This window comes from Aythya ferina (genome assembly GCF_964211825.1).
Source record: "Aythya ferina genome assembly, chromosome: 23".
NCBI lineage: Eukaryota > Metazoa > Chordata > Aves > Anseriformes > Anatidae > Aythya > Aythya ferina.
This window is the reverse complement of record NC_140321.1, coordinates 5,603,033-5,625,461: the sequence shown is the minus strand read 5'-3', so window position 1 is coordinate 5,625,461 and position 22,429 is coordinate 5,603,033. Positions and strand designations below refer to the sequence as shown.

At 66.5% G+C, this 22,429-nt stretch overlaps 2 protein-coding genes across 7 annotated transcripts; both read left to right on the top strand.

Moving 5' to 3' along the window:
* The first annotated feature begins 433 nt into the window (after positions 1 to 433).
* CASC3 (CASC3 exon junction complex subunit) lies at positions 434 to 12,109 on the top strand. 6 transcript variants are annotated; one of them, XM_084496401.1, is made up of 14 exons: positions 434 to 720; positions 2,248 to 2,275; positions 2,537 to 2,574; positions 3,976 to 4,134; positions 4,225 to 4,376; positions 4,747 to 4,923; positions 5,156 to 5,850; positions 7,444 to 7,508; positions 7,747 to 7,861; positions 8,614 to 8,712; positions 9,498 to 9,712; positions 10,525 to 10,647; positions 10,850 to 10,908; positions 11,662 to 12,109. In XM_084496401.1, exons 1-13 carry the CDS (start codon positions 445 to 447, stop codon positions 10,877 to 10,879), a joined length of 2,172 nt encoding a protein of 723 aa, XP_084352527.1. In that variant the 5' UTR covers positions 434 to 444; the 3' UTR covers positions 10,880 to 10,908; positions 11,662 to 12,109. The 6 variants fall into 6 exon arrangements, with proteins under 6 accessions (XP_084352527.1, XP_084352526.1, XP_084352525.1 ...); XM_084496400.1 differs by having other exon boundaries at positions 11,659 to 12,109; XM_084496399.1 differs by having other exon boundaries at positions 10,837 to 10,908.
* A 2,504-nt stretch (positions 12,110 to 14,613) lies between these two features.
* RAPGEFL1 (Rap guanine nucleotide exchange factor like 1) lies at positions 14,614 to 22,395 on the top strand (the record flags this gene model as incomplete). The annotated part of the gene is made up of 15 exons (XM_084496109.1): positions 14,614 to 15,100; positions 16,835 to 16,913; positions 17,370 to 17,520; positions 17,602 to 17,699; positions 18,330 to 18,442; positions 18,540 to 18,707; positions 18,799 to 18,896; positions 18,994 to 19,116; positions 19,229 to 19,407; positions 19,496 to 19,586; positions 19,705 to 19,755; positions 20,425 to 20,512; positions 20,606 to 20,670; positions 21,435 to 21,489; positions 21,747 to 22,395. The coding sequence occupies 15 exons, from the start codon at positions 14,614 to 14,616 to the stop codon at positions 21,869 to 21,871; spliced, it is 1,971 nt and encodes a 656-aa protein (XP_084352235.1). The 3' UTR covers positions 21,872 to 22,395.
* Positions 22,396 to 22,429: the final 34 nt, after the last annotated feature.

Genomic DNA, 22,429 nt, shown 5'->3' with positions numbered 1-22,429 from the left:
AAAATAGGAAACGCGTTAAAAAAAACAAAAAAACAGCTGGGGGAGGGGGAGGCGGGGGAGCTCCGCCCGCCCCTTCCTCCTCCTTCTTTGGTTTTTCTTTTTTTTTTTTTCCTCCTTTTTTTCAATAAAAGCGGAAAAACCGAGGGCTCCTCTCTGCCTCTACTTCCGCCATAACGCTTCCGCGATAATGACGCCGCTTCCCTTTGCGGTGACGTCACTTCCGCCGCCATGACGCAGTGAGCGGTGACGTCACGCGCGCCTTCCCCCCCTCCCCCCCCCCCCAACCCTCTCCTGCCCCCTGCCGGGAGGGAGAAAGAAGCGGGGGGGGGGGGGGAAGGAGGGAAGAGGAGGGTGGGGCTGCGCACGCTGCGCGCTGACGTCACGGCGCCGCGGGGGCCGCCGGGAGTTGTAGTCCGTCCCGTGGTGCCCCGCGCCTGCCCCAAGATGGCGGACCGGCGGCGGCAGCGCGCCTCGCAGGACAGCGAGGACGACTCGGACTCGGCCGCCTCCGACAGCGCCGATTCCGCCGCCAGCGCCGCCCGCTCCCGTTCCCGGTCCCGCTCCGGATCCGGTTCCCGTTCCCGTTCCCCTTCGGCCTCCCCGCGGCCTCCTCACCGCCAACCCCGGGGAGCCGCCGGGGCCCTCAGCGCCGGGCCGCGGGGTCGTGGGGCCGAGAGCGCCGCTGGGGGGGCGGCCAAAAGCGAGCCGCAGTCCGAGTGTGTGAGTGGGGGGGGCCGGGGGGTACCGGGGGGGGGGGCATTGGCTATGGGTGAGGCGCCTCCGGGGGTCCTGGAGGGGATGGGGGGCACGGGGAGGGTCCCCCGGGGGTGCTGGGGGGGCCTGAGGAGGGCCTGGGGGGACCTGGGGGGGTCGGGTGGTGCCGGGGGGGGGGCTTGGTTATGGGTGAGGTCCCCCCGGGGGTCCCGGAGGGGATGGGGGGCTCGGGGGGGGTCTGGTTCTGGGGTAAAGGCACCGGGGGGGGGCCCTGGGGGTTGTTGGGGGGGGTCTGAGGAGGGGCTGAGGGAACCGGGGGGGCTGAGGGGGCCGGGTGGTGCCGGGGGGGGTGTTGGTAATGGGTATGGCCCCCCGCCCCGGGGGTACAGGAGGGGGTACGGGGGGGGCTGGGAGGGGGTTGGGGGAGGCTGGGGGGGCTTGGGAGTATTGGGTGGTGCTGGTGGGGGGCATAGGTCATGGGTAAGGCGCCCCTGGGGGGGGATGGGGGGACCAGGGGGGGCTCTTTGGGGTCTGAGGGTATTGGGGAGGGGTCTGGGGGGTGTTGGGGAGGGGCTGGTTAAGGGCTGGGGGCACCCAGGAGGGTTGGGGGGGACTTTTTGAGGGCTGGGGGCGCCCGGGTACATTGGCAGGGACTGGGGAGGGGGCCCAGGGGCCCCTGGGGGGTTGGGGGCAGTGGGGGGAGCCGGGCTGTGGCCCCCACTGAGGGCAGGGGGCACCCCCTGTACCCCGGGACCCCTCAGGATCGGGGTCGCTGCCCCCTCAGGCCCCTTCCCTGCCTCATGGCCGGGCGTTGGGGCTGTTAAAGGGGGGGCGTTGGGGCCGTTAAAGGGGGGCGTTGGAAGCCTGCTGTGCCCCCCCAGCTGGGTGCTGCTCCTCCTGGCATTTTGAGCTCCTCCCGGCTCCCAGCCCGTTTCTGCCCCTAGTTCGGGTTTTCGGGGTTCTCTCCTTCCCCGCCGCCTGCTTTTATTTTGGGTTTCGGTTCCCTCACAGCTCCCGCGCTCTCCTCTGCTTTTTTCTCTCCAAACTTTCCCCTCACCCTGGTTGGTTTTGGGGTGCAGGTTTTCATTTCTGCCCAGTCTGCCTGAGCTCGGTCCTGCCCGGCATCTGCTCGGGCTCCTTTTTTTTTTGTTTTAATTCCCGGGCTCCTGCTCTGAGCACTCCTCGCGTCCATCCCCAGCGAGCAGCCAGGCTGCGAGGTGCCGGGCGGGGAAACCTTTCCCATCCCTGTCCCTGTCCCTCTGTCCCCTCGGGACCCCCCCCCTGGCAGCTGCCCCATTTCAGGCTCCTTTATTTAACCGCGCTCCCTCTGCGGAGCCCGCTCTAGAAGCATCCTCAGGCAGGGCGCTGGGAGCCCTCAACCTGATTTTTTTTTGTGTGTTTGGTTGTTAAAGTTGAATTTCTGAGGGCGGCTGGGGCCAGGCCGTGCCGTGGCAGTGTTTGGGGTCACTGCACACCACGGGGTTCAGCTGCCACCCCCACACTAACACAACCTTTCTGTCCCTTTTTCTCCAGGAAAGCGAGGACGGCATCGAAGGAGATGGTGAGTAACCACTCCCCGCGGGTGCTTTCTGCGTGCACCGAGGTAAAAATGGGAGAAAACACCATTTCCAGCCGCCCTGCAGTTGTCCTGAATCTCACCTCGTGACAGCACGCAAACGCTGGGCTGCAGGGACCCCGCTCCCGGGGCTCGCCCTCGCTTCCCCCCCAGCCCTGGAAGGAATTCCTTGGTGCTGGGGCAGCCCGGAGCGGAGCCGTGCCCGGGTTCCTGCCCTGACACCCGGCTCCTTTCTCTCCCCTGCAGCCGTGCTCTCGGATTACGAAAGCGCAGAGGACTCGGAGGTAAGAGGAGTCCCCGTCCTGCTGCGCCTCGTGTCCTTTCACCACAAAACCCGCTTCGTGCCCCTCTTTCTCTCCCACTGAGGTTTGGAGGCAGCCACGCTGTGGAAAAGGGGATTTTTCGGGTCTGATTCCCCTTTTTTCCCAGCGCTTCTGTCCTGTGGGGCTGTTGCTTTGTCCGGCCCCGTGTGGCAAAATAACGCCCGGCTCCTCGGGCAGCCAGACAGCAGGATTAGCCGTGGCTGAGGAGGGCGTGGAAGGGGGCGTAGGAGGGTGGTTGCGTTGTAATTAGCTGAAATTAAACTCTAACTACCGGCTTGGCCGCGTCCCAAGCGGCAGCCCTGTTTTCTCTGCGAGGCCCCGGGGGTAATTCATGCACCCCGCGAGCTCCGGTCGCTCCGTGCTCACTTGGTGCTGAGAAAACTGCCCTCGTGTCTGCTGTGACCCAGGGCCTGAGCCAAGGAGGCAGCCCCGGCTCAAAAACCCTGAAGAAAAGGATTTCCTGAAGAAAACCCTGCTCTCGAGAGGGATTTTTTAGGGGTCTTTAAAAAGCTTAAAGTTTAAAAACCTGCAGCCCGAGGCAGGTGAAAGGGGAGCTCTGAGGGCTGCGCGGTGCCGTATCAACCGGCAGCTCCTCCTGCCCCGTTTCCAGCACCCCCCAGGTGCAGGGGCAGCCCCGTGCCCCCCTTTTCCAGCCCCCCCCGAGCCTGGAAGCGGCGCCGGGGGCTCGGTGCTGCCAGGCAGAGCCCTCCCGGCGCCGGGGGCGTGAGCAGCGGCCGCGTTGCATCACCGGCGTGCCGGGATGACTCCGCTCCTGCGCCTAAAAATAATGCCACTACCACGGCCCGGGCTTCCCCAGCGTAAACAAAGGCAGCAGTTGACGTGCAAACACGCCAAAGAGCCCAACAGAGCAGGCTTTTTTTCTTTTTTTTTTTTTTGTTAATCGCGCCGCCCAGCTATTTTTAGCCTCCAGCCTGCAGGGTGAAGCGAGGTCACGCTCCTGCCGCCGTGGCGCTCGCCGTGAGTCAGCGCCGGGGCTCCGGGGAAGTTTTGGGAGCCCGGCGGTGCCCGGAGCATGGCTCTGGGTGTGGGAACAGAGGGACGCTTGCAGGAGCCCTTTATTTTCAGCCAGGCCGGGCTCTGTGGTGGCGTGAGGGAACTGGCTGAGCTCTGGGAAGCTCGGTTCTTGGAGCTGGTGGCGCTGGGGGGAGATCTCCGGTGTCGTTTTGCTGTTTTTTTGTGGAATTGTAGGGATGGGGAGGGCTTGGGGCGAGTCCTCTGCTGCGAAAGTCAGAGCTCTAAAAAGGAGAAGAGGGATCTAGCTCCGGGTTTGGGATTTTTATGGGAAATCAGTGAGGGGGCTGCTGCTCGAGGCGCACGTCTGAGTAAGCGGGGCTCTTTCAGGCAGAGGAGGAGGATTACAGCGAGGAAGAGAGCGCCAAAGTGGAATTGAAGCAGGGGAGCAACGATTCCTGCGAGTCCGCGGCGAAAGCAGAGAAAGGGGACGAGAAACCTGAGGCCAAAGGGGCCGTGACCGGCGAGAGGCAAAGCGGGGACGGGCAGGTGGGTGGCAGCCACGCTCTCTCTGCTCCGGGGGGGGAGGTTTCTCGTAGAGGGACTGCTGCAGTGTTAAGAGCTGCCTGGTTTTGACAGGAGAGCACCGAGCCCGTGGAGAATAAAGTTGGGAAAAAAGCCCCCAAGCACCTGGACGATGACGAGGACCGCAAGAACCCGGCTTACATCCCGCGGAAAGGGCTCTTCTTCGAGCACGACCTGCGAGGGCAGACGCAGGAGGAGGAGGTCAGGTACGTGAGGATCCCCCCGGGGCTCCTGGCAGAGGGCGAGCGTCGCTCTCGAGCCAGCACTTGGAGCTCCCCGAGCTCCGGCCCGGTTGCCTGCTGCGTCCTGCCAGGACTTCTGGTGTCTTTGTGGTGAAAAAGGAGGGAACTGGGCATAGAAAAAACAAACAAATAAACAAGGAGAGCTTCTTGCTAGCAAGCAGGGGCCCTGCTGCTGTGTGGAAGTGGTGGGCAGATCAGCAGCTGGGCAGGGAGGGAGCAGAGATGAATTTTCCTGCTTCAGAAGCGCTCGGTGTCTGCGCTCGGTGCTGGCTGAGGCTGCCACAGCCCCGTGGCTCTGCCCCGACCTCTGTCCCCTCCCCGTGGCACCGTTCAGGCCCAAAGGGAGGCAACGGAAGCTGTGGAAGGACGAGGGCCGCTGGGAACACGACAAATTCCGGGAGGACGAGCAGGCCCCCAAAACCAGGCAGGAGCTGATCGCGCTCTACGGCTACGACATCAGGTCGGCTCACAACCCCGACGACATCAAACCCAGGAGGATGCGCAAACCCAGGTGGGCAGCGGGGGCAAACCTGAGCCCGGCTCGTCCCCCGAGGGACTCCTCAGCCCTCGTGGGGGGCCACCGGGCCGGTGCTCGGGAGGAGAAACTCTTTTTGGCCCCAGGCTTTGACCTTTTGCTCCTGGGTGTTGGGGGTGCTGCATCTCGGAGAGGGCTTCCCCGGCGCCGCAGCCCCCCCGAGGTTTGTTTGCAGCCCCTTTGTGGTATTTTTTCCCCCCCCCCCCAGGTTTGGGAGCCCTCCTCAGAGAGACCCCAACTGGTCCGGCGAGAGGCCGAGCAAGCCCCCGAGGCACCAGGGCGCCGACGGCACCACGGCTCCCCCGCGCACCTTCACCAGCAGGAGCTCTGCGGGAACGGGGAGGATGCCCCCCCCCAGGAACTACCCGAGGATGGGGGGCTACAAAGAAACCCGGCCGGGCTACCGAGCCTTGGAGGGCAACGTGCCTCACCTCCCTCGGAACGGCGAGCAGGCGAAGCAGGAGGCCGGCTACCGGGCGAAACGCGCCGAGCAGACCCCGCCGAGGGCCAAATCCCCGGAGCTGGAAGCAGCCCACGGCCACGGCAGCCCCGGGAAGGAGGAGATCGCCCTGGAAAACCGCCCCCCCAGCGCCGACGCCGCTCAGCCACCACCGGACAGACCCGTCGAGAAGAAATCTTACTCCCGGGCGAGGAGGACCAGAGCCAAAGCTGGCGACGCGGGGAAGTCGGCGGATGAAGCCCCCGCTGCCGAAGGGCTGACCCCCGCGGCCCCAAAACCTGCGCAAGCCGAGGCGTCCCCCCCGCCGGCCAAAAACAGCAGCTGGGAGTCGCCGGTGGAATCCAGCATGGATGGACTGGAGCAGGAGCTGACCCAAATGAACCTCGCCGAGCAGAGCTGGGCTCCGGGGCAGTCGCAGTTCATCCAGCCCCGGGAGCTGAGGGGTAAGTGGGTGTCACCTCGGGGGTGTCACCTCGGGGGTGTCACCTCGCCAGGTCCCTGCTGCAGCCCCCCCGTCGCTGTCCGAGCCGAGCTGTGGCGGTCCAGCCTCGGCTTCGGGGGGTGGTGGAGGTTCAGAGGGTGGAGAAAATGCAGCAGAATGGTTAAAGGGGACGAAACAGAGCAAAAAAAGGGAGAAATTCAACATTTCGGTGTAGGTAAACCGAGTGTGGGTGTCAGAGCAGGTCCTTTCCCCTTCTCTGCCCCTCTTCGTGTTGAGAACGGGGAAGGTTCATGCAGGTGAAGGCCTCCGGGGATGGGCAGCAGGAACTTTGCACGGGGTGAGTCCCGGGGAGGCGTGCTGCCACGGCAGCTGGAGCTCAGCAGATAAGGAGAGCTGGGCCCCGCTCCCGGGAGCTCAATTATTCGTTGTCCTCACCCCCATGGCCTTTCTGCTCGGGGCAGGGGGGGAGCTTTCCCGTGGTTATCAGCCCGAGGGCTCGCTGGGCTCTGAGCTGGCTTCCTCGCATCGTGGTTTGGGTGCAGATGAATTCGTGGTCGGGAAGCAGGGCAGAGCCACAGCTGCGTGGCTGCCTTCGTCCCCGCGAGAGGTCGTCGGGGTGTAATTAGCTCTGTGCAGAGCTGAAGTCTGTGCTGGGGAGAAGTCAGAGTCCTTCCCGAGGGGGAAGAAAACTGGAGCAAGGAGAAGGAAGGCTGCCTGCTTTCATAAACCCTCTCTGGAGGGTCGGGTTTGGGAAACCAGGAGCCTCCTCGCGCTGCTGCGCCGGGTGAAAGCTTGGTGTGAGCAGAGCCTCGCTCGTGGTCACAGGCGAGAGCGGGCAGGGTTTGAATGCACCAGCAGAGGGTTCAAAACCGCGGTGATTCACGGCTGAGATTATACGGGGCTCGGGGTTTGCTTAAAAAGAAAGAATCTGAACAACTGAGGCAGCCCAGGGGGCAGGTGGAGGCCGGTGGAGCCCCAGACCTGGGGCCGTCGGCTCCTGGCGGGCAGGAGGAGGTGTTTGTCACCCTGCTGTCCCCTCGCAGGGGAGGTGGGAGTGGATTTGGGGAGGTGTTTGGCTCCTTGAGCCGGCCGTTGGGTTCTTGTGGTTGGCTTCCACTCCCCTGGGGGTGCCCACAACCAGCCTGAGGCCGCGGCGTTGCGCCTGCACCGTAAATCTGCCGTGGGAACTGAAAGAGCACGTGATAAAAGAGATCGGGCCCTGTGGAGGGCTTGAAGTGTTTTCGGTGCCCCGTTTGGGTTCATGTTTCTGCTCGGAATTGATCCTCGTCCGGCAGGAGCAGCTCAGGTCAGAGCCCGGGCTCCAAGCTCAGGAGTTTTTCGGGAAGATTGAAGGCGTCGAGCAGCGGGGGGGGGATCGTGCAGCGACACAGCAGCTCCCGACTTGTGCTGAACCACTGAAAATTGCAAAGAGATGAAAGTTGGTGTGGGGTTGGCGTGGGGTTTTCCACCGTGCAGGCGGAGCTGCGTCTCCGTGCCGCGCGGCGATGGCCAGGTTGACGAAACGCAGCCCAAAGCACCCCGTAATAACCAGCTGTTTGTTTGTTTTGTTTTGTTTTGTTTTTTTCCCCCGCAGGCATTCCCAACCATATGCACGTGGGAACGGGGCCGCCGCCTCAGTTTAACAGGATGGAGGAAATGGTGAGGCTGCGGAGGAAACGGGACCCCAGCCTGGGGAAGGGGGGAAGCCGAGCGCTCCTGGGGATCCAGGCTGCAAAAATCAGAGCCCATCCGGGGCTCCTCGCCCTTTCCCTTTTACCTCTGCTCACTTTTAGCTGCGTGACCCCGAGAGGAGGGCAGGGGGTGGGGGAATGGGGTCGGTGCTGCCCCGTGGGGGGGTTTCCTGCCCCCCACCCTGACCGTGCTTTGGCTCTTGCAGGCGGTGCAGGGCGGCCGCGTCAAGCGCTACTCCTCGCAGCGGCAGAGAGCGCCGGTGCCGGAGCCTGCCCCCCCCATGCACATCAGCATCATGGAAGGGCACTACTACGACCCACGTGAGTGTTCCCCCCGCGCTCTGCACGCTCAGAAAGCAGCAGCTGGGGCAGGAGGCCCTGCTCCCTCAGCGCTGCCCCGTTGGGCAGAGCAGGGGCTTGGTTTTCCCTTCGTAAATAGCGTGACAGCTTCGTCTCCTGCAGTGGTTAAAAAAAAAAAAAAAGAGCAGGGGTTGTGTCTTCCCTTCGCAAACAGCATCGCTGCTTCGCCTCCTGCAGTAACTAAAAAAAAAGAGCAGGGGTTTTGTCTTCTCTCCGTAAATAGTGTCACTGCTTCGCCTCCTGTGGTAACCAAAAGGCTGCTCCGAGCCTCCCCGTGCTGTGCTCAGACCCAGGGAAGCTGCCGCTGCCTTCCCACCCCGTGCAAGGGCTCTCTAGGACACTGCCGTGCTCCGCGAGAGCCAGGAGCTAAAATTAATTTGAAACCAGAGCAGGGTTCCTGCCGGGGAGCGGCAGGGAGGATTACGGAACAGGAGCGAGGATGGGTTTGGAATTTACTCCACCGTTTGGAGGAGAAATTCCCCCGGCGTTGTGCTGCTTTGTGAAGGGAACGGGAAGCTCTTGGGCTGGCAGCACGGAGCATCTGCGAGCCTGGTAGGCTGCGTGTGCTGTTCCTGGGGGGGGGGGAGTGGAGCTCGCAGCACTGCATTCGAGCGTTTTGGAGCTGTCGATGGCTTGGATCCGCAGCGCGATCTGCTGCAGTGGAATAAAAGCTGCTGGAGCTTTTTGCTCAGGCGCCTCTCTCTGTCTTGCAGTACAATTCCAGGGACCAATCTACACCCACAGCGAGAACCCGGCCCCGCTGCCGCCCCAGGGGATGATTGTGCAGCCAGAAATGCATCTCCCTCATCCAGGTGAGGATCCTGCTCCTGGCAGGGCGCGGGGCAGTGGGTGTTCCTGCTGCTCCTCACACCGACCTTGCCGCTGTGCCCGTGCTGGGGGCGCAGATAAACCTTCTTCACACAGCCTCGGGCACTGGGGGAATCCAAATTCCCTCTTTTACGACACGGGAGAGAGCTCGTGCAGCGAGGCCGAGTCAGTGCCCATCTCTGGGGAGGATGAAGAGGGGTTTTTGGCCCTCGCAGGCAGCGCAGGGCCGAGATCCCCCGCGCGTTTTTGGCAGCCTCCCCTGGATGGCTGCAGGCTGCGTGCACGCAGCCTCCTGGCCCGGTCTCCTCCTCGCCAGCGGGGCGCGTGGCTGTGCCAGCTGCCGGGCCAGGCTGGCTCCTCGCTCCCTGCTGCTTGCGAATGAGAAGAAAAAAGCAGAATGGGGGGGGGAGAGCTGTCGGGGTGGGGAGTTGCCCATTTTGCCTGTGGAACCGTTTCCTGCCCTGGATGTGCCGCGTGGTGGGGCCGCGTCCGCTTCCTGCGAGCCGGGAGCGGGGAGGCGGCTGGGCTGGGTGCTGGGGGGCAGCTTCCCTTTTCCCTCCCCAGCTCAGGAGCCTGAGGTTGGAGGCTGGGAGGCTGCAGGAAGAGCCTCTGAGCACGGCGCTTCCCCTCCCTGCTTGCAGCACGGCCGGCGCAGCCCTGCTGCCCTCCGCTGGCCTCCTGGGCAGCCCCGGCCCTCGTCACGACGTGCTGGCTTCATTCAAATCACCACATTTCGCTTATTTTTGTGTCCCGTCCCCCCCCCCTCCAGGTTTACACCCCCACCAGACGCCAGCCCCGATGGCAAACCCCGGCCTTTACCCTCCGCCGGTCTCCATGCCTCCGGGCCAGCCCCCTCCGCAGCAGCTGCTTGCACCGACTTACTTCTCCCCGCCTGGAGTCATGAATTTTGGGAACCCCGGCTACCCCTACCCCCCGGGAGCTCTGCCCCCGCCGCCCCCTCCTCACCTCTATTCCAACACGCAGGTAAGCTGGCTGTGCCGCGTCCTCCCCGAGCAGCAGCAGCACGCCGGGCAGGATGCTGCGCTGCCTGGGGACGTTCTGAGCCCACCCGGGAGAGATTTGGGGTCTAAATTATGAAATCGGGTGATCTTAGAACCGAGATCTTCCCCTTCACAACGGGGAGCCAGCCCACGGGCAGGAGGTGGGCTGTTATTTTCCCTCCCGGTCCCTGCTGAGCCAAGGACACCTTGAGAACTGCTCTGCTCGCCCTTTGTGTTTGAGGCAGGAGCTGGAAGCTGCCCGGTGCTGTGCTTTGGTGCTGAGCAGGACAACCCCGGGCGTGAGCACCCCACGCTTGACAGCTTCCTACCTCTGCCTCCACACAAGGAGGGGAGAGGGCACCCTGCGAGGAGGCGAGGTGGCCGTGGGGGAGCGGCACACGGCTGACACGCAGTGGCGAGCTGGAGACGTGCACGCTCCTCCAGCCCAGCGCCCTTCCTGACCTCCCCTGGCCCACTCGTGCAGGGATTCAACCCGCTTTTGGGGCACATCCCAAACCCTCGTGGGCTGGAGGAGATCTCGGTGGTGGCGGTGGTTGTGGTGGAGTCATTCCCTGCCTGCTCCGCACACAAACACCAACACACAAATCTCTGCGGGGTGAGGGAAACCCGTTTGCCACGCGCTCAGCCCGCTGCAGCCCTGCACCTCCCCGTGCTCAGCACCACGTCCTCCCAACCCTCCCGTGTGCTGCGGTGGCCTTGGTGCCCTCGCAGGGGGTGAGGAGCATCGTGCCTGCCCCCCCCCAGCTCGCTGATCCCCCTCTCTGGGGCTCGCAGGCGCAGTCCCAGGTGTACGGCGGGGTCACGTACTACAACACTGTCCAGCAGCAAGTGCAGCCCAAACCTTCCCCGCCACGAAGGACGTCCCAGCCCGTCACCATCAAGCCGCCGCCTCCCGAGGTACCGTCCCCTCCGCCTGTCCCCTCGGCCTGAGTCCACGCGGGGCTGTCCCGTCCCCACGGGGGTGTGTGCGGTGCTGCAGGCTCCCTCGCCCATCCAAAAAAAAAAACCAAAAACAAACCAAAAAAAATCTGTTGTTTCCAAGGAAATCGTAAACTGTCTTAATTTCTGACGTGTCCCAAACCTCAGCTTCTCGTTGCAGGTGGTAAGCAGGGCTCCAGTTAATTTCTAAATACTTTAAATCTAAACCCACGTAAAAAAGTAAGTCCGAAGTTGACTCTCGTTTCCTTTTTCTTTTTGGTGAGGGTAGGAAATAAAAACACTTGACTAGGGATTAAAATCCAGTCGTAAGCCAGGAGGCAGCGGCTCCTCTGGAAGGATGAATGCCCGGTGCCTCGCCGGGCAGGCTTGGGGTTGGACCTGACGATCTCTTGAGGTCCCTTCCGACCCCTAAAATTCTGTGATTCTGGGATTTCTCTGCACCGGGCTCCGTTTCCTTCTGGCAGCGCCGCCACCCGTGCGTGTGCCACGTGTGCAAGCGCCACGTGTGTGCTTTTTTTCCTCTTCCACGCCTCGCCAAGCACTCGGGAGTGAGCCTGAGTCACGGCGAGGCCGGGCCCAGGCAGGCGTGCGCCGGGTGCCGGTGGCTGCCCCGTCCCTCGGCCGCCTCCGAGCAGGGCGGAGCCGCTTCGCCCCTTTTTTTTTTTTTATTTTTTTTCCTTGTTTTCCCACCTGGGAGCAGCAGCTCTCGTAAATCTGCCCTGAGCTCATCCCGGCGAGGTGCCCTTTGAAAGGCCTTGAGGTGGAAGGAGGGCTCCACCCCGAGCACGACGGCTGAAGGCAGCTGGATTCCCCAGAGCAAGGCGCAGGAGGCGCCGCGGGGTGGGAGGGCGGCGCTGGCTTTCCGGCGCCCGCTTTCAGAGGGTGCTCGCTGGCAGCACCCCCCCGGCGTTGCGTGGAGCCGGGGGGGCAGCCTCACCCCCCCCCCCCGCTGCCTCTCTGCTTCCCCAGCAGGACAGCAAAAGTGAAAAATCAAAGGAGAGGAGCACCACGTAGGGACGCGGCCGCGGAAATCCCGACGCCGGACCCGGCACCTCGGCGAGGAGGAAGCTCCGTCCCGCGGGAGGCTCCTTCCCCGTGCGGAGGTTCGGCGGCGCGATGAAATCAGCTGCGCCGTCTGCTGCTCAGGGCCTCCAGGCACCTTCCCTCCCCGGTTTTACCGGTGCCCTCCCGAAATCCATCTCTCACCCGCTGCTCGTCGGCCTCTCCTTTCCCCCCCCCCCCCTTCCCCGGGGCGCCGAGGTCACCGCCGTGCCAGCCGCCGGGCTCGCGACTTCTCTCTTTTAGTAAACCTCTGCCCTTTGCCCCTTTTTTTTTTTTTTTTTTTTGAAGATGTTCAACTCAACTGCTTGGCTGTGGTCTCTGTTTTTTATTTAAGAAATGAACCGGCTCCTGCAGTAAAGCTGCTTTTTCTTTCTTTTGGGGATCCGACTCGCCCCGACGGCCCCCCCCGCAGCCCCGCGCCGACAGCTGAGAAGCGAATCCTTGGTTTAAATTCCCTCTTGAAATTAGCAGGTTTATTTCTGCCCTTGTTTGAGGAGACGGAGGGGCAGCTGGCTGTCAGGAACGCGCCGGCCACTTCATTCAGCAGCTCCTCCTGCTGCTTTTTGCCAACCAAACCCTTTGGGGGATCCGTGTGCGGCTTTCGGTCCGCGTGCGCTCGGCTCCCCGTCAGGTGGGGAACCCCCGAGCGCGCACGGGGAGCTTTCACCCAGCCCCCCCCCCCCCCCAAAGCTCTGGGAAGTCACGGGGGGAGGATTTTGGGTGCCGAGGCACCTCCAGGAGTGCCGGAGCAGCCCCGCCAGCAGCCAAACCAGCTCGGCAGGGCGGGCAGAGGAGCTGCATCGCTCCCAGCGCTTGGGTGGTGCTGCTGGGGCAGCTCGGGCGCTGTTGCAACCCGCCCCGACGCACCCGGCGTGGGCTCGGCCCTGCTCCTGCCATCACCGGGGCTGCTGTGCCCCCCTCCCCTCAACCCGGGACCCCCCCCCCTCCCCCGGGATCCCCCCCCAGCATCCTTCCAAGGGTTCCATCTGCTGGGAGCAGCAGCTCCAGTTCCAGCTCCAGCTCCGCTCCTTCCCCCCCCGCTGCAGCTTCCACGTCCCCACCTGCGGCGAGGGAGGGTGCCCTCCCCCCCCCCCGCACCCACTTTTTGGGGCTGGGACCCCCTGCGCGCCCCCCTCCCCAGCAGAAATCGCCTCCTTTGTAAGAACCCGTTTTGGGGAGAAACAGCTTGTTTTTCAGATTTTTTCCTCCCCCCCCCCCCCCCCCCTGCGCTGAGGCCTGGGGCAGCTCCCGCACCCCTCCCACCGCAGCACCCATGCGGGGAGCCCCTCGCCCCCCCCACCCCAGCACCCTCGGGTGCCCCCCCCCCACCTCCACCCCGGGCCCTTGGGTGCTGCTGGGGGGGCTCCAGGAGGCTGGGGGGCACGGAGGCTTTGCAGACAGCCGGGGGGGGACCTGGGTTCCCCCAAAAGGGGGGAGCCGCCCGCTTTGGGGTCTTTTCCTTCCCCCCCCCCGTGCCACCAGCCCCCCTGGCAGTGCCGCAGCTGGGAAGTGGGGTTAGCGCTGGCTCGGGGAGGGATTTTGGGTGGATTTTTTTCTTTTTTTTCCTCTCCCTGCGTGTAATTTTCCCTCCCACGCACCCGCGCTGAGCAGAGCCCGGAGCCTTCGCGCCCCCCCCACTTTTTCTCCAATCCCCCCCCCCCCAGCTCAGCTTGGCGAGGGGGGGGGGAGCGCCCACTGCTCCAGATCCCGGCTCGTTAGGAGGAATAACAGCTAATTAATTAAGCTAATAGCCCCGCTCTGCGCCCGGCCCCCCCCCCCCGAACCATTGTGGGGGGGGGGGGGGCGAGGATCGGGGCCAGGCACGGATCTGGGGCGCGTTCCCCGGGGTCCCCCCCCCCCCCTGCGCTCGTGCCTCAGTTTCCCCTCTTGGTGCTGCGGGGATCCGTGTGTGTCCCCCCCCCGGGGAAGGGGGGGGCAGAAAGCACACGGGGGGGGTCCCAGCACCGAGGTGTGTGTGTGTGTTGGGGGGGGGGGGGGCGCGCATCCCGCAGCCCCCCCCCCCCCGCGCCGCGGCCGGGAGTTGCCAAGCAACTGCGGGATGGAGGCGAAACGGGAACAAAGCCGCAGCCGGGGCCCCCCCCCCGTTTTTTTTTTTTTTTTTGTGTGTCCCCCCCCCACGGGAACCAGCCGGCCCTGCCCGCCGCCTGCCCCAGCTTGTCGGCCCGGCGCCGTGGGGGGGGGCAGCACCGCGACCCGCCCGGCCCTGCCCTGCCCTGCCCTGCCCTACCCACGGGGGGGGGGGGGGGGGGGGCGTGGAGATGGGGGGGGGTCCTTTTGGGGTGGGGGGGGGCGGCGGAGAGCCCCGCATCCCTCCCCCGTGGAGTAGGGCGTAAAGGGGGGGGGGGGGGGTCCCGCATCCCACCCCCCCCCCCCCTCCGAGGGTTTTTCCCACGGTGGGTTGGGGGTTGGGGGGGGTGTGGGGGGGCCGGATTTAGGCTGGGGGGGGGCGGCGTTAACGAGCAGGGGGGGGGCTGCGTAAAGAGGGGAGGGGGCTGCCACCGCCCCCCACGCGTGCCCGCGTCCCGTGGAGGCGGTGCGGGGGGGGGGCTGAGCCTTGCGGGGGGGGGGGGGTTGAGGGTGCTCCGGGGGTACCGGTTTTTTTTTTTTGGGGGGGGGACGGCCTGGTAGGCCGGGGGGGGGGCGGGCAGGGGGCGGGGCGGGGGGTGGTGGCTCGGCGGGGGCGCAGCGCGCAGCAGGCGCGGGGCAGGCGGAGCGCGGCGCCGGGGCCCGAGCCTTGATCGGAGCCCCCCCCCCCCCGGCCCCCCCCCTCCCCTCAGCACCCATGGGCCCCTGACGACCCCCCCCACCTTCCCCCCCACCCCCCCCACCCCCTCTCCGGCCATGAAGCCGCTGGAGAAGTTGCTGAAGAAGCCGGGCTCGCACCTGCCCCCCCCGCCCCCCCCGACCCCCCAGCCCCGCACCGGGGCTCCCCCAGCCCCGCTCCCGCTTCCCCGGCGGCGGAGCCTCTCTCGCCCCCTCCCCTCCCCCGAAGACCCGGGGGGGCCACGACCGAGCGAGGGGGGGCGCTGCTTGGAGCTGCGCCCCCCCCCTCACCCCTTTCCTTACCCCTCACCCCCCCCACCCCAACCCGAGGCTCCTCCGCGTTCCCCTTCGGCGCTCTCCCCCTCCGAGCTTTCCCCTGGGGGGGGGGACCGGGACCGGGACCGGGAGCCGCTGCCCAGCCCGGAGCCGCCGCCGCCCCCCCCCGCCGCCGCCCGCTGCTGCTGCTGCTGCCCCCCCGCCGCCCCCGCGCCCCCCGAGCGCCTCCTGACCGCGCTCCTCGAGCGGCTGCCGGCGGGGGGGGCGCACGGCCGGGGCTGCGGAGCAGGTACCTAAAAGGGGGGGGGGGGGGATTTTTTTTTTTGGGGGGGGCTCTGCGGGGTCTGGGGGGGGTGCTAGGGGATCCCGGAGGGTGCGGGGATTGAGGTGCGGGGGGGGGCCAGGGGGATGCTGCGGGTGGAGGGGGGGTGGCACCGGCTTGGAGGGCTACGGGGGGGGGGGCTGTAAAAATTGGGGGGGGTCAAGGTCAGGGTGAGGCCTTGCGGGATATGGGGCTGGGGGGGGTGTGTGGGGTGCTGGGGGGGGTCTTTGGGTTATCCTGAGGGGGTCGTGTGGGGGGGGGTCTCTACGTGGTGTCTTGCGGGGGGGGGCAGCGGGCACCGACTGCGGTGGCGCGGAGCTGCCGGCGGCCTCCAGGTTAATGGTTAACGCTGTCCCGGCGCTAAAATTAACCGGGGGGGGGGCTGCAGAGGGGGTGCCCCCCCTTGTTTCCCCCCTTCCCACCGCCTGCTGCGGGTCCCCGAGGTGCTGGGAGGGGTTTTGGGGGGGGTGGGAGGCTGGTGGGCTGCGAGCGCGCCCCCCCTCTGCAGCCCCCCCCCTGCTTTGGCCACCCTATTCTGGGGGCTGCTGATGGAGGGGGGGGTGGGGGGGGGAAAGGTGGGAGCCCCCCCCCCTTCTGATCGTGGCTGGGCTCCAGGGAAGGTGCCGGGGGCCGGGGTGGGGCTCACCGAAACGAGGGAGCCCTCGGGGGGGGGAACGAGCCGGGACTGGCAGCGCTGGCTCTGCCTGCACCAACACGCTGCCAGGCCCGGCCCTGCGGGGTGTGGGGAGCACGGGGGGGGGTCCCCGGGGTGTGGGGAACATGGGGGGCCCCCCCCGAGCCGGTGGGGGTCTGGGATACCCAGCGGTGGGCTGGGGAGCGCCGGCCCTTCACCTGCTGGGGGGGGGTGCGGAGGGATGGGGAAACTGAGGCAGGGCTGGGGGGGGCGGCACCCTGTGGGGCAGGGGGCTGGGGGTGTCCGGGGGGTGTCTGGGGGGTGTCTGGGACCCCCCCCCTCTGCCGCTGGCTGCTCTGTGCGTCCCACGGGGTCCCAGCGCTGCCCCACGTAGGGAGGGCCCCCGGGGGTCCGGGTTCATGGAGGAGCTGCAGCCCCTCGGGGTGGGGGCGTTTGGGCACCTCCTGCCCCCAAATAGAGCCTGGGGGGGCATGGGGGGGGGGCTGTGCACCTGCCCTCCCCCCCCCCACCTTACGCTGCCCACCCCAGGCCCTGCTGTGGGTGCAGGATGCGGGGTCCCGGCCTCGGCAGGGTTTCGTGGCCGGGTTCACGAGCGGGGGAACCGGGGGGGGGGGGGGGGGGAGCACCCTGGGGTGGGTGTGGGGGGGTCACCGGGGACCTGCTCCCACCCCAGGCCAAGGGTTGGCGCTGGGGCCGCCCACGTGGGGCAGGGCGAGGAAGCGGCGCCGTGGCCAAAGGTCGAGGTGGTGGCGGGGGTGGCCGGGGCCAGCGGGGTCCCCTCTGTCCCCTCCGTCCCCTCTGTCCCCGGTGGTCCCATGGGTGCACCGTGACGGCTGCGCCGTGCCAAAACGCCCTCCCCAGGGCCACCCGTGGCACCCCTGGCACTGTCGCCGTGCCCCCTGCCTCAGTTTCCCTGTGTGCCTCTGCCCCTGCTCGTCCCCGTGGGGCTGGGAGCGGGGCCCCCATCGACCTCAGTCCCCTCGCCGGGTGTAGGTTTTTTTGGGGGGGGGGGTGCCCGCCACTGACCCCCTCCCCGTGTCCCCCAGACTCGCTGCTGGACGACATCGTGCTCACGCACTCGCTCTTCCTGCCCACCGAGCGCTTCCTGCAGCAGCTGCACCAGCAATATCCTTGGGGACTGGGGGGGGGACAGAGCTGGGGGGGGGGCACGGGGGTGGGCACGAGGCTGCCAGGGGGCAAAGGGTGCTATGAGGGTGGGCGCGAGGGTGCCACGAAGGGGGTCAGAGGGTGCAATGGTGAGGGCCAGGTGCTGGGCACAGGGGTGGCACAGGGTTGGCACGGGGGTGGCACGGGGGTGGCATGGGGGTGACGGTGAAGGTGCAGCCGGGGGGGGCACCGGGGTGGGCACGAGGGTACCGGGGTGGGCACCAGGGTGGGCACCAGGGTGCCACGAGGGTGCCAAACGGGTGTGCAGGGGGGTGGCGACGAGCCCAGGGGCACGAGGAGGGAGCTGGGGAAGGGAACCAGGGTGGGTGCCAGGGTGCCACGAGGGGTGCGTGGGGACAAGTCGGGGTCCCCGCTGTCCCCCTCCCCACCCCGCTGCCTCCTTGACGGTGCCACCTTCGTGCTGGCGGGCGGCAGCCCCCCGGCGTGCTGGGAGGAGGGCGCGGGGCTGCGGCGCAAGCGCGCGGTGCTGGCCGTGCTGCTGCACTTCCTCGAGACCTACAAGGGGCTGCTGCAGGAGGAGGAGAGCGCGGGGAAGGTGATCAAGGTGGGTGCTCCCCCGCCCCGCCCAGCACAGCCCCCCCAGTATGGCCCTGCAGCCCCCTGAGCCCCCCCTGACCCCCCCTAGGAGCTGTACCTGCTCATCATGAAGGACACGGCCCTGTACCACGAGCTGGAGGACGACATCCTCAAGCTGCACCAGCTCGTGGAGACGGTGGAGCTGAAGTGAGTGGGGTCCCCGTGGGGTCCCCGTGGGGTGCTTGGGGTCCTCGTGGGGCACTGGGGGTCCCTGGGGGTTCCCTTTGGGGTCCCTGTGGGGTGCTTCAGGTCCCCCGTGGGGCGTGTGGGGTGCTTGCGGTGTCCCCATGGCGCACTGGGAGTGCCTGTGGGGTGCTTGGGGTCCCCATGGGGCACTGGGGGGGGACCCTGTGGGGTATGTTGCGTCCTCGTGGGGTGCTTGGGGTCCCTGTGGGGCGTGTGGGGTGCTTGTGATGTCCCCATGGGGCACTGGGGGGCCCTGTGGGATGCATGGGGTGCTTCTGGGGTCCCCATAGGGCACTGGGGGTCCCCTTGGGGCGCTTGTGTTATCCCTGTGGGGCGCTTCTGGAGACCCCATAGGGCACTGAGGGTGCTCGTGGGGTTCCCACGGGGTTCTTTTGGTCCCCCTGGGGCGCTCGGGGTCCTCGTGGTTCCCTGGGGGGGGGTCCCCAGGTCCCCATGGGGCGCACGAGGTTGCCTTCCCGGGGGCCACCCGGTGCCTGGGGTGCCCTGAGCTCAAAGCGCGAGGCCCCGCTGTGCGTGGGGGTGGCCGTGGCCGTGGCACCCATGGGTGCTGAGCCCTTTGCGGTGCCGCAGGGTGGCGGACGAGACGCCCCCCCCGAGCAAGCAGGTGAAGCCGCTCTTCCGCCACTTTCGCCGCATCGACTCCTGCCTGCAGACCCGGGTGGCTTTCCGGGGCTCCGACGAGAGTGAGTCCAACGAGGGGGGGGGGGGGGGGACAAAAACAGGGGGAAAAATCGGGGTCCCGAGGGGCTTTGCCAACCCCTCCCCGTGCGTAATCCGCAGTTTTCTGCCGCGTCTACATGCCCGACCACTCGTACGTCACCATCCGCAGCCGCCTCTCGGCCTCGGTGCAGGACATCCTGGCCTCGGTGACGGAGAAGCTGCAGTACTCGGAGGAGCAGGGAGCCCGCGAGGACGCCCTCGTCCTCGTCACCGTGGCCTCGTCCGGAGGTGGGCACGGGCTCGGGGGGGGGCTCAGAGGGTTGTGGGGATGCGGGGTTGGATGGTGCTGACCCCCCCCCCCAATTTGCTGTTTGGGCAGAGAAAGCCGTGCTGCAGCCCAGCGAGGAGTGCGTCTTCACCACGCTGGGCATCAACAGCCACCTCTTCGCCTGCACCCGCGACGCCTTCGACTCGCTGGTGAGCACCCGGGGGGGGCCCTTTTTGAGGAGCACGGCCTCCCCCCCGCCCCGCTCCAGCCCTTTTCTCTCCTCTCTGCGCCCTCCTCGCCACGCAGGTGCCGCTGCCCGAGGAGATCCCGGTGGTCCCGGGGGACACGGAGATCCACCGCGTGGAGCCCGAGGACATCGCCAACCACCTCACCGCCTTCCACTGGGAGCTCTTCCGCTGCATCCACGAGGTGCGCGCGGGCAGGGACACCCCCAAAAAAAAAAAAAAAAAACAAAAACAAAAAACCCACAAAAACCCACGGGGAAGGGGATTTTGACCCCGGGATTTTATTTTTTTTGCAGCTGGAATTCGTGGATTACGTCTTCCACGGGGAGCGCGGGCGGCGCGAGACGGCCAACCTGGAGCTGCTGCTGCAGCGCTGCAGCGAGGTGCAGCACTGGGTGGGCACCGAGCTGCTCCTCTGCGAGTCGCTGGGCAAGCGCGCCCACCTGCTGAAGAAGCTCATCAAGATCGCCGCCATGTGAGCTTTGGGGGTTTGATTTTTTTTGGGGGGGGATCCAAACGGGGTTTGGGGAGCCCCTCCGGGTCTCACCCGCTGCCCCCCTTAGCTGCAAGCAGAACCAGGACATGCTGTCCTTCTACGCCGTCGTCATCGGGCTCAACAACGCGGCCATCAGCCGCCTGCGGCTCACCTGGGAGGTGAGGGGGGGGGTTTTTTGGGGTGTGGGGGGGCTGGGAGACCCCCAGCCATAGGGTTGGGAGCCCCCCAAGGTGCTGACGGCCCCCCCCCCCCCCCCCCCGGGTTTTTGTCTCGCAGAAGCTGCCGGGGAAATTCAAAAATCTGTTTCGGAAATTTGAGAACCTGACGGTGAGGAGGGGAGGGGGGAAAATTTGGGGGGGGGGGGGAGGTTTGGGGAGTCCTAGGGGTGCCCGGGGGGGGCTTTGTGGGGTCTCAGGGGAGTTGCGTGGGGGGGTTTCTGGGTACCCGTGGGTGTCCAGGAGCTCTTGTTGGGGTCTTTGGGGAGCCCCGTGGGTGCCTGGGGTCTCTGTGGGGTCCCCGTGGGGTCTCCATGGGTGCTAGGGGTCTCTGTGGGGTCTTTGGGTAACCCATGGGTGCCCAGGAGCTCCGGGGGGGTCTTTGGGGAGCCCGTGGGTGGCTAGAGGGTCTTTGGGGTCTGTGGGGAACCCTTGGGTGCCTGGGGGCTCTGTAGGGTCTGTGGGTGCCCGTGGGTGCCTGGGGGGCTCTATGGGGTCTTTGGGGAGCCCTTGGGTGCCTGGGGGCTCTGTAGGGTCTGTGGGTGCCCATGGGTGCCCGGGGGGCTCTATGGGGTCTTTGGGTGCCCATGGGTGCTGGGGGGGCTCCATGGGGTCTTTGGGTGTCCATGGGGTGCCAGGGGGGCTCTGTGGGGTCTCTGGGGAGCCCATGGGTGCCCGTGAGCTCCATGGGGGACAAGGAGGGTGGGGGGGGTCCTGGGCACGGCGCTGCCACCCATGGGGAGCCCCCCGCCCACCCCAACCCCAATTCCCCCCCCCCCAGGACCCCTGCAGGAACCACAAGACCTACCGGGAGGTGCTGGCCAAGATGAAGCCCCCCCTCATCCCCTTCGTTCCGCTCATCCTCAAAGGTCTGGGGAGGGGGGGGGGGGCAAAATTTGGGGAGGGAGGGGGGTGTTGGGGTCCTACAGGGCCCCCTCACCTCCCTGTGCCCCCCCCCCCAGACCTGACGTTCCTGCACGAAGGCAGCAAAACCCTCCTGGACGGGCTGGTGAACGTGGAGAAACTGGTGGGTGTCCGGGGGGGGGGCACAGCAAAACGAGGGGGGGGGCACCCCAGTTATGGGACTGACCCTTATGGGGTGACCTGGGGGGTGAGGGGGGGGCTGGGGGGTGTGGGGTGCTCGGTAACATCCCCAAAATGGGGAGGTGGGGGGGGTCCTGGATTAATGGGGGGGGGGTCTTGGGTTCATGGGGAGGGGTCCTGGAATCGTTGGGGGGGGATGGGGGGTGCTTGGATTCATCAGGGGGGGGGCTTGGGTTCATTGGGGGGGGTCTCTGGATTCTGGGGGGGGGTCTCGGGTTCATTGAGGGGGGTCCCTGGGTTTGGGGGGGTCCCTGGGTTCTGGGGGGGGATGGGGGAGGGTCTCGGGTTCATTGAGGGGGGGTCTTGGATCCATTGGGGGGGGGTCCCTGGGTTCTGGAGGGGGTCTTGGATTCATTGGGGGGGGTCCCTGGGTTCTGGGGGGGGTCTTGGATCCATTGGGGGGATCCCTGGGTTCTGGGGGGGGTCTTGGATCCATTGGGGGGGGTCCCTGGGTTCTGGGGGGGGTCTTGGATCCATTGGGGGGGGTCCCTGGGTTCTGGGGGGGGTCTTGGATCCATTGGGGGGGGTCCCTGGGTTCTGGGGGGGGTCTTGGATCCCTGGGTTCTTGGGGGGGGAAGGGGGGTTTGCAGGGTTCCTGGGGGGGGGGGAAAGGGGGGTTCCTGGTTCCTTGGGGGGGGGTCCCCAGGGTGCGGGTGCTGATGGGGGGGGGGCTGCTCTGTGCCCCAGCACTGCATCGCCGAGAAAGTGAGGACCATCCGCAAGTACCGCAGCCGCCCCCTCTGTGAGTAGGGGGGGGTCCCAGAACCCCCCCATACCCCCCCATACCCCCCCCCCATCCCTTAATAAACCCCTCCCCAAACCCTCATTGCCGGGGGGGGGCCACACACAGAGAGAACAGGACCAGGCCCCAGGACCTGGAACCCTCCAACCCCAAACCCTTGGGTGATGGGGAGGGGGTCCCAAAACCCCATAACCCCCTCCCTCACCCCTTAAGCCCCCCCCCCAGCCCCTGAGGACCCCCCCCCCCAAAATTTTCAGGCCTGGAGCTGGAGGCGTCCCCCAGCCAGCTGCAGACCAAGGCCTATGTGCGGCAGCTGCAGGTGATCGACAACCAGAACCTCCTCTTCGAGCTCTCCTACAAGCTGGAGCCCGGCGCCCAGTGAGGCTTTAAGAGGGGGGGGTCCCCGGGGGGGGGGTCCTGCCCCCCCCCCCAGCACTGACGCACTTTGGCCTGGGGGGTGGTGGGGGTGGTTGGGGGGGGGGTGTCTGGGTTTTGGGGGTCTTCCCCCACCTCCCCTCTCTGGGTTTTACCCCCGTGGGTTGGGGTGGGGGGGGCCCAGCCCTGGGATTTTTGGGGTGGGGGGGTCGCGGTGGTGGGATTTGGGGTGTGGGGGGGTGATGGGGGGGGTCCCAGCCCCCTGCCCACCCCCCCCACCCCATTGGGGAGCTCCCCCCTTTATTTTTGTATGTGTCCCCACCGCCCTCCCCGCAGCCCCTGCTTCTGCCCGCGCCCCCAGAATGTATATATTTTGTACCAAAAATGCCGTCTTTAATTGTAAATTTATTTTTTAAGAAAAAAGGAGGAAAAAAAAACAAAAAAAAAGAACCAAAAAAAAAAAATAATAATAATAATACTGAGGAAAGGCCGAGCGCAGAGCCCGAGGCCCAATAAATGGCTGTCCCCGTGCCCGTGTCCTGCCTCTGGGGGTGTGTGGGGGGTG

Coding starts and splice junctions, on each gene's coding strand:
- CASC3 (XM_084496396.1), top strand. CDS start 445: ATGGCGGACCGGCGGCGGCAGCGCGCCTCGCAGGACAGCGAGGACGAC. Junction 4,924..5,155: donor AGGAGGATGCGCAAACCCAG/GTGGGCAGCGGG, acceptor CCCCCCCCCCAG/GTTTGGGAGCCCTCCTCAGA. Junction 5,851..7,443: donor CCAGCCCCGGGAGCTGAGGG/GTAAGTGGGTGT, acceptor TTTCCCCCGCAG/GCATTCCCAACCATATGCAC.